Here is a 17451-nt window from a genome sequence, read left to right as displayed (position 1 = left end):
CCTTTGTACAAATTATAAGTGAATTATAGTCAAATTTTGTACAAATTGTAATTTGTACAAGCATGTTTTGGACAAATTACAATTTGTACAAAGTTAACATACACATTATAATTTTTATAATTATTTTGTACAAATTATAATTTGTACAAAATGATAACTTGTACACAACATATATATATGAATGATTTCATATTTTTATGTTTACTAAACACATGGCGAGTTTATATATATATATATATATATATATATATATATATGACTGATTTCATATTTGTTATTCTGGAGTTGTGCCCTTGATAATTTGAAAAATGTTTCATATGGTTGTTTCTAAAATGGAGTTGCAATATAATTCATAGTAACTTACAAATAATAGTTTTTGTACAGTTTTTTAGCTCACCTGGGCCCAAAGGGCCCCATGTGAGCTTATGCCATCACTTGGCGTCCGTCGTCGTCTGTCGTCGTCGTCTGTCGTTGTCTGTCGTCGTAAACTATTTCAAAAATCTTCTCCTCTGAAACTACTGGGCCAAATACCTTCAAACTTTAATTAAATGTTCCTTAGGGTATCTAGTTTATAAATTGTATCCGAAGTTTTGATCCATTGACAAACATGGCCGTCATGGCTAAAAATAGAACATAGGGGTCAAATGCAGTTTTTTGTTTATATCTCAAAAACTAAAGCTTTTAGAGCAAATCTGACATGGAGTAAAATTGTTCAATTGGTCAAGATCTATCCGCCCTGAAATTTCAGACGAATCGAACAACTCATTGTTGGGTTGCTGCCACTAAATTGGTAGTTTTAAGGAAATTTTGCAGTTTTTTTTTATTATCTTGAATATTATTATAGATAGATATAAACTGTAAACAGCAATAATGTTCAGCAAAGTAAGATCTACAAAAAAGTTTAATATGACCAAAATTGTCAATTGACCCCTTAAGGAGTTATTGTCCTTTAAAGACAATTTTACACAATTTGTTCATCAAGTTTGCTAATATTTAAAAATCTTCTCCTCTGAAACTACTAAGCCAAATACCTTCAAACTTCATCTAAATGTTCATTAGGATATCTAGTTTTTATATTGTATCTGAAGTTTTAATCCATCAATAAACATGGCCGCCATGGCTAAAAATAGAACATAGGGGTCAAATGCAGTTTTCGGCTTATATCTCCAAAACTCAAGCTTTTTGAGCAAATCTGACTGGGGTAAAATTGTTCAATTGGTCAAGATCTATCAGCCCTGAAATTTTCAGACAAATCGAACAACCCATTGTTGGGTTGCTGCCACTAAATTGGTAGTTTTGAGGAAATTTTGCAGTTTTTTGTTACATGTATTATCTTGAATATTATTATAGATGGATATAAACTGTAAAACAGCAATAATGTTCAGCAAAGTAAGATCTACAGAAAAATTAAATGACCAAATTTGTCAATTGACCCCTTAAGGAGTTATTGCCCTTTAAAGACAATTTTACGAAATGTGTTCATCAAGTTTGCTAACATTTAAAAATCTTTTCTTCTGAAACTATTGTGCCTAATACTTCTTAACTTTTGAATGAATGTTCCTTTAGGAATCTAGTTTATGAATTGTATCCGAAATTTTGATCCATCAACAAACATGGCCGCCATGGCTAAAAATAGAACATAGGGGTGAAATGCAGTTTTTGGCTTAAATCTTAGAAAATAAAGCATTTAGAGCAAATCTGACATGGTGTTAAATGTTCAAAAGGTCAAGTTCTATCATCCCTGAAATTTTCACACACACCGAACAACCCATTGTTGGGTTGCTGCCACTAAATTGGTTGTTTTAAGGAAATTTTGCAGTTTTTGGTTATTATCTTGAATATTATTGAAGATAAAGATAAACTGTAAACAGCAAAAATGTTCAGCAAAGTAAGATCTACAAAAAAGTTTATATGACCAAAATTGTCAATTGACCCCTTAAGGAGTTATTGCCCTTTAAGAACAATTTAACACAAGTTGTTTTATGTTTTTTAACTTTAAAAATCTTCACAAATGAATCTAGTATAAATTTTGTATTTTATTTCCTTGTACGGCAAGAAACATAGACACTATGGGTAAAATGGAACATATGGGTAAAAAGCAAAAATAATCATTGATGAAAGATTTAAGCAAAAAAAATAACAGGTGAGCGATTCAGGCTCTTGTGAGCCTCTTGTTAGGCTTAAACTGCTTAAATCAGGCTGAATCAAATACCAAACCTTTCTTCAGAAACAACTGATTCTTCCCCTCCCTACATTATATAGTGGGACATTTGTGTCCCATGGACATATTTTGTTTTTATGATTGTTGTATCTCAAACTTTAATTAAAATATATACATTTCTATTGTGCTTAGTATATAATTGCTTGATTCTGTGGATAGAGATGTGCCAATAAAGGCTTATGTGCTATATTAAGATCTTAAAGATTCAAAGTTTGTGAACATGAAATTGACGAATACAAGTTATATTGGTATAAAAAAATGCCAACGCACAAATAAATAATAATGTGATATAAAATTGTATAAAAGAATAATTTCAGTCACTGAAAACAAGATCAAAGTATTAGATAATTTAGATATGAAATCATAGTCTTTTTATACTACTAATTGAATCACTGTACTTCAAAATAGATTTTGTCTGGCAAATGCATAAAATATTTTATGACTGGAATTCAAACAATCAACTATCAATCAATCTTTATAGCTTACATATAATTACATAAATAATGAAAGAAAAACTGGCATGATGTAATGCGTCTTTATATACCTCCTAGAGATTTATTGAATTTCCAATGTTGCTATTTTCAGGTTATATCATAATTTATCATAACTTTATAATGTATCTTAGCTACTAAACATAAGTATTTTGTTGTTTTCATACATGTACAGTGCAAATAGAACTTATTAAGTCTGAAGTTGTGAATCAGGTCATACAGTGAAGAAGATTTAGAGGATTCTTCTAACATTATAATTCCATGAATAATAAAATGCTCCGCAGGGCACAGCTTGATATGACTGCAGAGGTCGAAGCATGAACAGTTGGGACAAGTAAGGACACACCATTCATGCTTGATAAAGCTCTGAATTTGGATTGTGAATAAATATTTGATACAGCATAGGTTTCTGACACATAATAAATGTGGTCTAAGAACTTAAAAATTGGAAATTGGACATTTACCTATTATGGTCCAATATCCAAAATCTAAATACATGGTTAGGTTCAGCATATCAAAAAACCCAAAGAATTCATTTTTTTATGAAATTAAACAAAGTTTAATTTAAAACCCTTTGGACCTCAATGTGGATCTATTTGAAAACGGGGCCCAAAATCCAAAATCTAAATACATGGTTATCAAAGAACCTCATATATTCATTTTTTGTTAAACTCAAACAAACTTTAATTTTGGACTCCAAATTGGACCAACTTGAAAACTGGGTCTAAAATCAAAAATCTAAATACAGGTTTAGATTCAGAATATCAAAGAACCCTTAGAACTACATTTAAGTTAAATTTTGGACCCTTTGGACCTTAATGTGAACCAATTTGAAAACCTGCCAAAAATCAAAAACACAGTTGAATTCATCATAAATCACAAGAATTCAAGACTTTAAATTAAACCCCATCAAAACTGGTCAAGAAATAAGCAATTTATACAACTTATTAGAAATGGAACCTTGTGGTACAATTTCATAGAGATCAATACACTTATAATCAAGTTATTGTCCGAAAACCAGAAAATCCTTGTTTTTTGCCCCTTTTTCTTGGGCCACAACCCTCAAAATCAATCCCAACTATCCTTTGGAGCAAGGATTTGTACAGTGAGATAGGCACTGGCTACAGTTACCTGCAAAAAGTAACAACAAGAAATAATTATTGTTACTGCCGAGACTAATGGCCGAAATGTATTTCCGGAAAGGGACCCACTTTCTTACGGAAATTGACGGTAACAGTAAAATTATTTTGAACCGTAATTTTCGAAGGAAAAATCGGTTATTGATTTGGGGGATGTACGGCAGGTGGGCGGGCGGGTGGCTGCCAAACAGTGTCCGTTCATTAACATGAAAATGCTTTTATGAAATTTTTTCAAATTTAGATATGTTTTTTCCTGTGACTAAATGAAGGTCAAGTTCAATTTTCACGATTTTAGCTTTTCTCGTTGTTGAGTTATAGCCCTTTCCCAAGAATTCAATTTTTTATGAAATTCTTATTAGTTACTCCATTCTGTTCAAAGGGAAATAACTCATTTTTTAAAAGATTTTTAAAAGACATTGTATTGATGATAAATGACATTTTGGATTTTTTTTTCTTTTCTTTGGTAAATTGTTTGAAGAATTTTGTGGTAGGTTTGTTTGTTATTCTATATAAACTAATTTTCTGAATGCCATATATATAATTTTTTTTTGATGAAGTGAACTCCTTTAATTAGATAATAATCTTTTTTTATTAAAGGATATATTTCATTACATTACATTATGTAGATAAAGTTGTTAACATTGATAGATAAGTTGCAGAATTATATTAGTTTATGACAACTGAAAGAAAAAATATTTGGTACTATTAATTATATTTGATTATAATTTGAAAATAGATATACATTGTGTAACATTATATCTTATTTTAGAAAATAGTTGTTAAATCATTTCTAATCTTAGAGAACTATGGGTTTATAATTTATTCAGTTTGAGTTATTTCCCTTTGAACAGAAAATTATATGAATAAAATTTAAACTGTGTTTCATTTCAACATAAATTAAATATATATAGGGTTCTTTCAAATGCTGAATCTAAACCTGTTTTTAAATATTAGATTTTTGGGCCCAGTTTTCAAGTTGGTCCAAATCAGGGTCCAAAATTAAACTTTGTTTGATTCAACAAAAATTGAATTTATGGGGTTCTTCGAAATGCTGAATCTAACCATGTATTTAGAGATTTTGGATTGTGGGCTCCTTTATCAAATTGGTCCACATTGAGGTCCAAAGGGTCGTAAATTAAACTTTTGTTTGATTTCATCAAAAATTGAATTCTTGGGGTTCTTTGATATGCTGATTCTAACAATGTACTTAGATTTTGGATATTGGACCATAATAGGTAAATGTCCAATTTCAATTTTTCTAGTTCTTTGACCACATTCATTTTGTGTCGCAAACCTATGTTGTGTCAAATATTCAATCACAATCCAAATTCAGAGCTGTTTTAAGCTTAAATGTAGTGTCCATACTTGCTCAACTGTTCAGGGTTCGACCTCTGCAGGAAATCCGGTTTGCTGTCACTCTGACAGCCTCTTTTTATTGTTACCTGCAGTTATTATTATCCTCAAAATTTTTACATTTGCAAATAGTGTGTTGCATCGGAATGCTTTGTACTGTCTTCAACCTGTGTCATTTCTCTGTATACTTCGGTAAGTCCGAGGTTGCTCTGACGTCCAACGGCTATTTGCCAGACAAGCTGGGGCCGTGGGACGGCTGTTTTGCCAGACAAGCTGGGACCCTGGGACCCACGGCCCCAGCTTGTCTGGCAAATAGCCTTTGGACGTCAGAGCAACCTCGGACTGACTTCGGTTACATATTTGAAAAAAGTGTATATGAATAGATTATTGTTTAATGAACATACAATGTAGCAATGATAATTTAAACGTTTATACATAATAAGAAGTCACGATTATAGCTATTTATTTTGGTGGCACTTCTGCACAACCAGTATGTAACCTTATGTGACATTTTGAGGCCAACACATTTTAGATGGTACCACTCCAGAAATCTGTTGCAAACTATACATTCATATATATGGACGTCAATACCACACACTAAGCATTTCCAATCTGCTATGTCCTTCTTCTGTTGATCCATTACTCGTAATGAATTTGCTATTCCATAACGCGATGTGATTAAATACATAAATTTCAGTAGACGTACACATAAAACAAATGATTACATAGCTTCCGTTTTGACGGGATCCTTCCGATTCGGAGGAAAACTTCTGCCACCATGAATGCATGAATATTTCAATTCTGAATAAATTAAATTTTTATTTCTGATCTCTTTTTTGCTTTAGACGGTGCTCCTATTTTACAAGAACTCCTTCTGTATAATTGAACAAATTTTGAATTTAATTGTTGAAGTTTATCTTTTACATTTTGAAAATATATAAACTTTTCACCGACCACAAATTGGACATCTTGCTCAAAAGTGAGTTGTTTAATAAAAATGAAAGTCATATTGGTCAATATATCTGGAAGTTTAATCATGTTAATGATTTTATATCAAAATTTAATTGTTTAAATTAATTTCACAGATTGCTCGCAAATCAAACATTTTCAAAAATATTTGCGGGTAATAATAAAAAAAAATAATTATTGTTACCTGCAATTTCCGTAGGAAATCGGGTCCCTCTCCGGAAATACATCTTGGCAATTAGTCTCGAAGGTAACAATAATTATTTCTTATTGTTACTTTTTGCGGGTAACTGTAGCCTGTGCCTCTGAGGTATGGAACCTTGTGGTACAATTTCTTAAAGATCCATACACTTCAATGATACACAAGTAATTGTCCTGAAACACGGAAAAGACCTGTTTTTTTTACCACTAATTACTAAACATTTAGGAAAATAATCCCTAAAATCAATCCCAACCTTTCTTTTGTGGTACGATTTCACTTGTCTTGAAACCAAATGTCTTCGGACGACGACGACAGCATCATACCATTGTACGGCCGCAAAAATTTATGTGGTCGTATAAAAACGTATTCAAGCATCTTATCTGAAGTGTAATAAGAATTCTGATTATATCATTAAAAATATTCGACTGCAGATTAGTGTAGCATTGTGTTTATGTAATTTTTGATAGTGAAGATTTTTGCTCGTGTAGATAACACAATTTGTCAACATTTATGAGAAAAATCATTACTAAAACATAATTGGGAGACGATACCAATGGGCCAACCAAACTGAACCATAAGTTGCATAAGAAAAACCGAAATTACCATGGCCAAAAGACGAACATTTCACAAATCACTACACAGAAAACTAAAGAATAGGCTACGCGAAACCTACTAAAAACTTGCGGTTAACTCGTGTGCACATGCCCCAGAAGGATCAGTTCCTGCTCCGCTCCGCTCATGACACTCTGTTACTCCTGTTTTAAATACGTTGGATGATTCATATCCTGTGATTAGATAGACGGATGGATTGGCATTTAACACCCTATGCAATATTTGCATATCAAGACAGGAACCTGTGATTATGAATATGAATATTGACCCTGCTTTATACTAGACCGACACGCTTAGTTGAATTTTCAAGTTAGCAGGGTAAACATGACGCCTACTAGATTTATTTTTAATCCGAGTAGACTAGTCTTTGCTCTTACTTTTTAATACTGCGTGCTTTGAGACGAATCAGCAAATACCCATTTTCAAGTCCACATGTGATAATTTGATGAAAATAAAACACCTTTTTCTTGGAGGAAGCATGGACCGACTGACACTGTTTTCGGTGAAAACAACTCAAGATATTGAAAGAAGAAAAGCACAAAATACAACTCTGGAAAATAAAACCAAAAGCAACATTAACCTCTGTTTAAACAAAACTATGGGCCAACGCAGGTGCTAGATCAAAGACGGTAGCAAAGGAATTGCTATAATCCCGTTGTCGCCATATCTGATATGAGACCAAAGGGGACTTTCTTCTTTATGTATGCTACAGAAAAAAAATGTTTTGCATGCCGCGGGTCAGATATTTAATGTGTGTTTACTCATTTCATTAAACAGACATGGAATCTGTTAGTTGATGTACTACGACAAAGCAAGAGACGTTTAAGTTAATACAACAATAATATAATTTCAACGTTTTTTATACGGTAAATAATTAGAATAAGAAATACTGCTTATCACTTCTATGAATATTGTAAAAAATTAAATCAATTATTTTCATAACAATAGGTGACATTTTCTCAGTTCTTCACTAAACCTGTACCACAGCCTTAACATGTACAACTATATTTAAATGGCAGGCGATAGTAACTTCTGGAGGCGATAAAAATGAAGTCGGTCGTAGTGAATCGTTGAACGTATTGCCTGTTTAATTATTATGCCTTCACTTATTGTCTTGAGTCATGTGCGACCATCAAAAGTATCTTCTGACACGTTCGGGACAATTTTAAGTTGTACAACTTCCGTTTACTAATACATCGTTAGCTTTTCAAAAGTTGGATATGGCTTTCCTGGTGAAAGTTAATAGCAACGCATTTTTAAAGAAGCCATATTGACGTCTTCGATTTTGAACGAAATTCAGTGTTTTTAGTTCTATATATATGTGTTGGTGGTTTGCTGTCTCTTTGATATTTACCCCACAATTCCTGTTCTTTATCATTTAGGACTGGATGCATGTCCGTTTAGTATGTAATGATTAAACCAACAAAAAAGGGAGAATGGTTACAATGGAGAAAAGAGGGGATGTGATATGATACTTTTACTTTGTTCTACAACCCACACACATTAACATTAACCTATCTGTGCAAAATGTTTATATAAATAAGAAGATGTGGTATGAGTGCCAATGAGACAACTCTCCATCCAAGTCACAATGTATAAAAAGTAAACCATTATAGATCAAAGTACGGCCTTCAACACGGAGCCTGCATGGATTAGTATGTTTTTACTACGTAGAGAGTTATATACCTCAAAACTTGAAACCTGAAAATGAACATTATTTTTCTTTATTTATGTACAAGTGCAATTCATTCTACGCCGTGTGTTTGGTTTTTGTCTCGCCTGCGACGAAAATCGTGGAAAGCGAGACATAGGGATTGCTTTGACGGCGACGGCGACGGCGTCAACAATTGTTAAGTTTTCTGCTATTATTGACGACTATTTTGAGCCCATCCTCCTAGGACATGGTCCAGTGACTTTGAATTAATTAGCAATTTTTAATGCTTAAGTTAGTTTGATAGGATCTGCTTGTGATAGATCAATGATATTTTGTATGAAGTCGCGTTACTATCAGTACATATCAGTTTGGTGACTATTTTGAGGCCCTGCCCACAAAGTCATGGTACAGTGACTTTGAATTAACTTGATAAGCAATTTTCAATGTTAAGTTTTCTGCTGAAGTTAGTTTGATAGGATCTGCTTGTGATAGATCAATGATATTTTGTATGAAGTCGCATTACTATCACTACATATCATTTTGACGACTATTACGAGGTCCTGCCCCATTTTCATGGTCCAATGACTTTGATTTAATTAGCAATTTTATAAGTTTTTCTGTTTAAGTTATATTGATAGGAACTACTTACAATAAACAACGATATTTTCAATAAAGTTACATTACTGCCTGTACATCTCAGTTTGTCGACCATTTGCAGGCCCTGCCCACTAGATTATGGTCCAGTGACTGAATTGATAAGCAATGTTGCCGTCCTTCAGATTGTCTTTTTCTGAATTTTATGCCGATAGGCGAGACATATCTCTGTGTCAACAGTTTATTTTTTATTATTGTTGTTTTTGTTTTGTTTTGTTTTTTGTTTGGCTTTAAGGTTTATTGGGAAGGGGGTGGGGGTAGATATTGCATGCATTTGTTAACTGATTTCTTTCAAGCATACTCTCTTTCAGAAAGGGGTCGTAACCCATTAATAATATGTCTTAAGTTGGATTTTCACGGTTTTATAAGAAAAAATAAATATTCTTCCATTTGTAATTTAAACTCTAATCAATAAGTATTCTAATTTCATGTTGGTTTGGTCTTCTCAATTGATTTGCTGTAATATTCATATGACTAATTTTACATATAGGAAAACGTGAGTCAGAGAATAACACACCTATGGAAAATCAAAATTGTAAAAGAGTGTAAAGGTTAAGGGATCCCAAACACTTTGGAAAATGGAAATCTCATGACTCTTAAATGTATTTAATCGGACATAGCTTTTTGTATAGGTTGTTTAAAATAGCAGATTTTCTTTCTGTATCTGTATCTGTATGAATACGTTGTCGATACCAATACTGGCTTTAATACAACGGTTTGAGAGAGCGCCGCCGATTTATTGACGGGGCGTGAGAGCAGATTTGAAGCTCTCTACGCTTGATGCGCGCACTACAGTGTCGTCAAGCTGATTCCACGCGATCACTGTCTTTACAAAGAATGAGTTTGAATATTGTGGTGTTTTGCTTGGTGGAATGTCAAAACACTTTAATTTGCAAGTGTAAAGTTCATCACAGATAATTGTTGTCAATATTTAGTACATCTTTCCATTGTTCGTTGGAATCCCACTGTTTCTATAATGAAAATAGCTGGCACACATGTTTATCTATTAATCACGCTGAATAGGCACACTTGATATGTATGAGATTATCGGTGATTAACTTTATATAATGATACATTTAGTCCAACTCTCAATCTATCATTACCTGCCTAAATATTTTTCTTAACAATAAGTTATCTTTTTGCTTTTATTTTGGTATAGAAAGCTATTTTAATACGCCGGAAGTCGGCAATTGGTAGAAACAGTCCTTTGTGATTTGAACCAGCGATTTTGACCCATCATAAGTAACTTTCATTATAAATGAATAGATAACAATAAATACATCTTTAAATGCATTGTGGTAAAAATACACTGTGGGCTAAACCAGCATTCTCAGTTTTGGGTACCCATTTGTACGACTTATATATGATCCCTTAAGCATATCAATTACTTGGACCATTAATATAGATTAACGTTAATATTGCCAAATTACAAACAGTGAGTATTGGAACCGGTACATTTGAGTCTTTTAAACATTACATTTGAGTTTATAAAAAAAAAAAACAAACAAACAAACGATCATTCAAGCTACAAAAACGACAGTTATTTACTGATCATATGTGCTTGATGAGTAATGGTTGTTTTATTGTATCAAAAGTCGGATTTCGTCCGCTTTGGTTTATGCCAAAATCAAATATAGCCTGGGATCCTGGCCAACTGATCGACGAAGTATTAGATTGGGTCAGGATGCCAGGCTAAATCAAATAGTGTTGAAAGGTCACAAACTTGCAGCTGCCCTTCTCTTACTTTGTTTCTTGATGAAACGAAAATGAGTATTGACAGCATAATAAAAACAAGCAATGAAAAGATAGTTTTGTTTTATATAAATTAACTATTAAATAAAAATAAATTATTTTACATTGTGACATATCTTACCAAAAAACAAACACAAGCATATTTATAAAAAAAGTAAATAACCATATAGGTTGTCTAGATAGTATATTCCAACAAAATGTCATATTTACTGCTCCGTCCAAATTTTACATTTAATTTCACTTTCGTTCCACTTGGATATCCTTTGCTAAAATCTAAATAAGCTTCATAAATGTCAGGTTCAACCTTTTCCATTGGGTTCCAGTCGTCCCCAACTTTAATTTGGACGTCAACAGCCTTAGGAATAAAATATCGAAACTTCACTCCGACTTCTCGGACTCCTTTCAAGATCATATGTGGTTCATACACGAAACATCCCTCCTGCTTCCAGAGAGGATACTGCTTTGGAAAAGACTCTACATAGTGGTTCGCTTGTTGGACGTGTAGTATGTAGTTGTAGACATTTATCATGTTTGGTCCAGCTTCAGATGACGGCAGTGCAAAGATCTGGAATTTGTACCATCCAGTATGAGGAACAGCAATAGTAAAATGGTATTCCGATCCTTGATTTTGTGTGAACACATATTGACTACATTCCTTTTTCGGTTGAACTTGCAAAAATTTTGTAGTAAATCTTGTCTTTTCGGAAGTCCCAATAACAATTTCTAACTTGTTAGTGTCCAATATTAGAACTGGTTCTGGATGCGACAAACACGCCAATCCATACGGGAAGAATTTCGCCTGCGGCCCGAGGTATCCGTCAGTAACTTTGAACGGGAATTCAATTTCCTCAGCCATTTTGATCGTTACTGTTAGTTCCTTGCCAAAAATTGTTGTGTGTAAACAGATGCAAAGCAGACGATACTATTTATATGCTTTAGATGATAGTAATTCCACATGTTAAACAGATGAACAATCAAGCACGATAAGACAGCATTCCTGATGCTTTAGATAATTTGAAGTTGATTGCTACAGACGTGCATATACGCGTGCTGGTGATTATTATACACTTCGGTAATCAAAATATAATAATATTTATATTTACTTCGAGTGCAGCTTTATCATCGCTACATTAATTTACGAGGCCAAATACTTTCTCTTCAAATCTAAATTAGGACAACTCACACAGTTCGATGACACGTCTTTTGATCAGGTCACAATACATCCAGGTATCTCAAATGAATTCTTCTTGATGGAAGGTGCGCTGATTTCTTTATTTTAGTAAAATGTAGCAGTGTCAAAGAAAACTACTTAATATAAATGTAGATTTTTAAATTCGTATAACATTCATATTATGATAACGATTGCATATACATAACTGGTTTTTCATTTGATATCCCGGGGGTTTAATCTATTGTGTCACAAACGTCTCGCTTACTTATTGTGATGTCATGTGAATACAGATGATTGGATTTAGATAAATTGAAAAATAACAAAAGTAAGCATTGTATGTGCATAAATCTTACCTGGTTCAAGGTTGAATGTGTTCATTAAGACATCTGTTATTTCTTTCTCTTTATGCAAAACTTCTTGAAGTTATAAGTTTGTATTCTGATTTTTATTTCAGAATCACTTGAAATGTGGCTTGTATAGTATACCAAAGACAAATTAAATGGCGACTCTTTGTAAAGGGACACGCCTAGGTCAATATTTTTTTTCTTTCGACTATGCTGTGCGAAATTTAAAATAAAGCCTGCTTAGAAACAGGTTAAATTGAATATTCCGTCCGCGAAAAATGCTCATGTCCCGAATATTCCATTTTTCTACCGCCCAAAACCCCGAGAATTGGGACGTTTAATCCGAGGCCTTTCAGTTTTGTATTTATATAGAGGGCCATGCTCTCTGCTCAGCTATTAATCTTTGAATAGTCCGTATACATGTATATTGCAAGGCAACCGATATCTGTGCCCACAAAACAATCGTCTTTTCAAGTGACTAACCAAATGTCCGACCCTTATACTATACTTGATTTCACTTAGGGGACGACCATTTGATATTCTGGGGGGGGGGGGGGGGGGGGGGGGGGGGGGCAGGAGGATTTTGAAAATAAATAACTCAGCCTTGATAATCACAAAAATAAATGGTTTGTTCTGTGGTAGTGTGAAAATAAATTACCTGACTTGCAATGTATTGAAAATAAATAACTCAGCAGGTCTAATGGAAAGTATGAGATGGCAACAGATTCTTCATAAATTAATCTTTTTTCCAAAAAAAAAAATCGGGAAACACTTCCCATATCTTTTAATAATAAAAGTATAAGTATTATTTAAATATACTTGAAATGTCAGAAAATTGGTTTCATTTAACTTAAGATTAATTGTCTCAGGAACACTTACCTCACTTTTATTAAATCAGGTTCGTAACTACATTGAGACAAATGCCTCATGTAGGAAATTTCAAAACCAAACGCTTGTCTCCATATCAAATTGTGTTCACCGTGAGTGCCTTGCAATAAGCAAGTTCTGTTCTCCCTCAGATGTAGCCCCTGATTTTTCGGGATCAATGTTTCTTATTTATTTGTCTTTTGTTCATTGATTGCCCTTCTGTATTCTGTTAGTGTTGCATTCATTTTGTAATTTAGTAATTTTATTATTAACTTGATCATGAGTTTAAAAAACACAGCAGCCACAGACTTAACTATGTGAATTACATTTTTGCTTTATCATGCATATTTGTCTTTTGATGTTGTTCCTAGAAACTTAAGTCTTACACTGAATCTATAACGTGATTTTGCTTTAAGACCAAAATATTGTCATCAAATTATTAAAACAGAACTTGCATTTTCAGTTTAAGAAAGGGTCTTGGGAACACCCAGAAGGCATGATTTTGCATCATTTGTTCTATAGCTTCTTGGGCCTTCAGCGGTTCAAAAACCCTTCAAAAAAAATTTTGCCTCGCTACGCTCGGCGAAATATGTTTGCCAATACTTTTAAAAGAGCCTTAGTTACAACCAAACTTTTATACTGTGTATGTATGCAATACATGTATATGCATTGGGGAATATAGAAGATTCACTTCTGCAGAGGATAATAATTAATTCTGATTAAATGGTACATAATGACTTGACTATACATGAATTATTTATAATAAACAAATAATTTAAAAATTGTATGTTTTCGAATATTATAAATATAGTTGTGAAAATAAATAATCAGTCCCTAGCTTTAATGAAAATGTTTTGTTATATCGCATTGAAAAGAGTGAGATCAAATGCTTAGAATAAGAGAAAATATGTTGAAATATGAAAGAATGTTTTCAAATGAAAATTAAACACAAAAATAATAAACAGCTCCGCCATGAGCGCATGATACGCCTGTCGCGTTTTCAAAAAATAAAGTTTAATATAAACTTCTAAATGTCATATCAGAAATTTATGAAAAAGTAAAAGGAGGATTTCTTAATAGAAAGAAACCAGTCATTAAAGTTTAATGAAAACTGCTCAAAGCACTTTAAAGATATTGTCCGAAAACTGGAAAATCACCCTTTTTTTTTTAAATAAAATCCCATAACTGGGAAATGTAAAATGTAAAATCATTAAAAATTTGAAAGGGAGCTTACGTCAATAGAAATAACCAATTCACCAAAGCTTCATGAGAACTGATTAAAGCATTTTTGAGTTATTGTCCGAAAACTTGAAAATCCCCCTTTTTTTTAATGAATAAAACCCCATTACTCGAAAACGTAAAATCTGAAATTTATAAAAAAAATCGAAAGTGAGCTCATGTCAATAGATATAAACATTTCACCAAAGTTTCTTGCAAATTGGTGAAAGCATTTTGAGTTACTGTCCGAAAATACAAAAATCTCTTTTTTTTATATGAATAAAACCCCATAACTCGGAAATGTAAAATCTAAAATTTATTAAAAAAAAAACGAAATGGAGCTCACGTCAATAGATATAAACAATTTACCAAAGTTTCATGTAAATTGGTTAAAGCGTTTTTTAGTTCATATTCAACTTGTTGACGACAGACGGACAGACAGACGGACGGATGGACAACGGTATGCCATAATACCTCTCATAAACGGGCGTATAAAAAGGAGGGTTCTTTTTCCAAATTGTCTTTGCCTGATGAATATTCTATTAAGAATTTCTTTTAAATATTTAGGAAATTTCCTTTTATCATTAAATGACATTTTATCAAAATTAATGTGAAAATTACAAAGAATATTCATTTCTAATGAAAATTAATCTTCAAAATGACAACAGATTATGGATCTATTCTAAATTTTAAAAAAATGGAAAATTAATAAAAAAAAAATCATAACTTTATATTACATTCCTTTAACTGTATCTGAACATGATTAATAAAAAAAACACTGACTAGATTGTCGAAATCTTATGAAGAATATTTATATTTATCATGTTTATATTTCAAGTAAAGATAGAAAATGCCAAAATGTTGCCTTTCTTATCAGATAACCTATGTGTAACATCTGTGGTCAGTTTATTGGGAAGAGTGATATATAAATTACAAGGACTTCAAACTGTGAAGCTAATCAGTTGTGAAATTTGAGATTCCCTCAAATCTGAGGACATTCTTCGGGCTGTACTATAAAGTATTCAGTGTTTTACACGTTTTGTGTATTCCTGTACTGGTATTTAATGATACGTGTCTGGAAACCACGAACAATTAATCTGATATGTAGACTATGCATAGATCTGCAAAGTGGTACCATCGGTATTAGGGGTTGACAATTTTGACTGCCACTACTGGAAAATTAGGGTATTTTAATTGGATAGGCAACTCTTTTAGTGCTCAAAAAGTTGTTAGGTTTCTCTAACGTGCAGAGAGTGTGGCACTGTCCCTACATGAAATATTTGATTAAACGTACCAATTTCAAACGGACGTGGCTTTGAATTTTTTTCCCGTCCCTGTTAGCATTGATTTTACTGACAGATGGGAGAATTTCCAAGTGACCATATATTATACCCCATGCAGTCGGAACTAGAGGTTGAAATGTGTACGGACCAACAAAAATGGACAAATATACATATTGCAAGTACCTAAATTAAATGTATGCACAATACTAACACGGACAACTTCTTCTTTCTGTAGATTCTGCTTCACGTGTTTAGAAACAAATCAACCAGAAGGGATTCTAGGCATCACTCAGACAAATACGCTATTCTTTCCAAATCTGTACCTAAAAATGTCTACTTATATAATGAACGAAGGGTCCCGTCATTGAAATTTTACAGTCAATTGAACCTTTTCGTTTATTGTGGCCAGCTGCAGGAAATATCTGATATAACTCAACGTAAAATGTATGTATTGGATTTGAAAAGTAGCAACTTGTGCTTCTCGGCATGTGCTGACTTTAGTTGACGCCATACGGTGTATACACTTTAAAGAGAAGCAAAATAACAACAATTTCCTGTGACCTACATTAATTGCCTCCACTCGGTTTCCAACTAGCCTGACATCCTGACCCAATCTAATACTTCGTCGAGCAGTGAGCCAGGATCCCAGGCCAGGTTTCCAACGTTTTCTCAATTAATCAAGCTGCTACATCGCCCTCTCAGTTATGTTGTTTATATAATGACCTAATTTAAATCCTTCATTGACCGGTAAAGGGTTTGATCAAAGGTGATGTCATGAGTATTCTGTAAATACGAGAGGTAAGACGGCAATCTAAACTTGAAACCACATGACTTTAAAGTGTAGATGGAGACACATAATTTTTGACAAACTAACAGAGTGAGAGTCCAGTTCTTCATGATTTATCTTTTTGTTCTTTCTCTAATTTCCCCTGAATTTGAACCGTTCATTAATGAATATAGTTCATTAAAAGGTACAAATATACAAAAAAAAAATCATCTTGCGTCTTAGAACTGTTTATTGCAGTATTGCACTCTAAAACATTCTTATTTCACATAGATTGCAGTTTTTTTTACTAAGGTTTCTTACACAACTTTTCAATGTGATAATCATGGATAAAAGGACACAATAAGAAAAAGACATTCATTACATCAAAAGTTGTTCAGTGTTTGAAAAAGTTCAGTCTCTTTCTTCATTTGTTTACCGAGTCTGTAGACGAGAATGTTTTACAGCATTATATAAATTAACTTGCTCAAATTACGTTCCCCTGGTAAATTGATGCCAGCTGTCGATTTATTCACAAGTTTGTCCCGGTCTCATTTAACTCTTTATGATTTTGACGTTTAACATGGTTAAATTCTCTGATTTGGACCGTGCATCTTTTATAATCAGATTCCCTGTTAACTTTTGTTGTCTACCTTTGCCGGTTGTTAGTGTATTTATAAACAATTTCCCTATTTTATTACAGATGACGAGATATATTCTTCGTCGTCTAATTAAGAGTCGCATCCAAGGTCAATAACTTC

General features: G+C 32.9%; 1 protein-coding gene across 1 annotated transcript; it reads right to left on the bottom strand.

Annotated features, from left to right (window-relative positions):
• Positions 1 to 11090: 11090 nt before the first annotated feature.
• Positions 11091 to 12440, bottom strand: LOC127735493 (uncharacterized). Its single transcript, XM_052245674.1, has one exon. The coding sequence runs from the start codon at positions 11898 to 11900 to the stop codon at positions 11220 to 11222; it is 681 nt and encodes a 226-aa protein (XP_052101634.1). The 5' UTR covers positions 11901 to 12440; the 3' UTR covers positions 11091 to 11219.
• Positions 12441 to 17451: the final 5011 nt, after the last annotated feature.

The sequence above is a fragment of the Mytilus californianus genome, unplaced genomic scaffold, assembly GCF_021869535.1.
Source record: "Mytilus californianus isolate M0D057914Y unplaced genomic scaffold, xbMytCali1.0.p SCAF_3, whole genome shotgun sequence".
NCBI lineage: Eukaryota > Metazoa > Mollusca > Bivalvia > Mytilida > Mytilidae > Mytilus > Mytilus californianus.
The sequence above is the reverse complement of the archived record's forward strand: the minus strand, read 5'-3'. Positions and strand labels throughout refer to the sequence as shown.

What these genes read in the sequence shown, in the direction of transcription:
- LOC127735493 (XM_052245674.1), bottom strand. Translation starts at nt 11,900, where the DNA reads ATGGCTGAGGAAATTGAATTCCCGTTCAAAGTTACTGACGGATACCTC.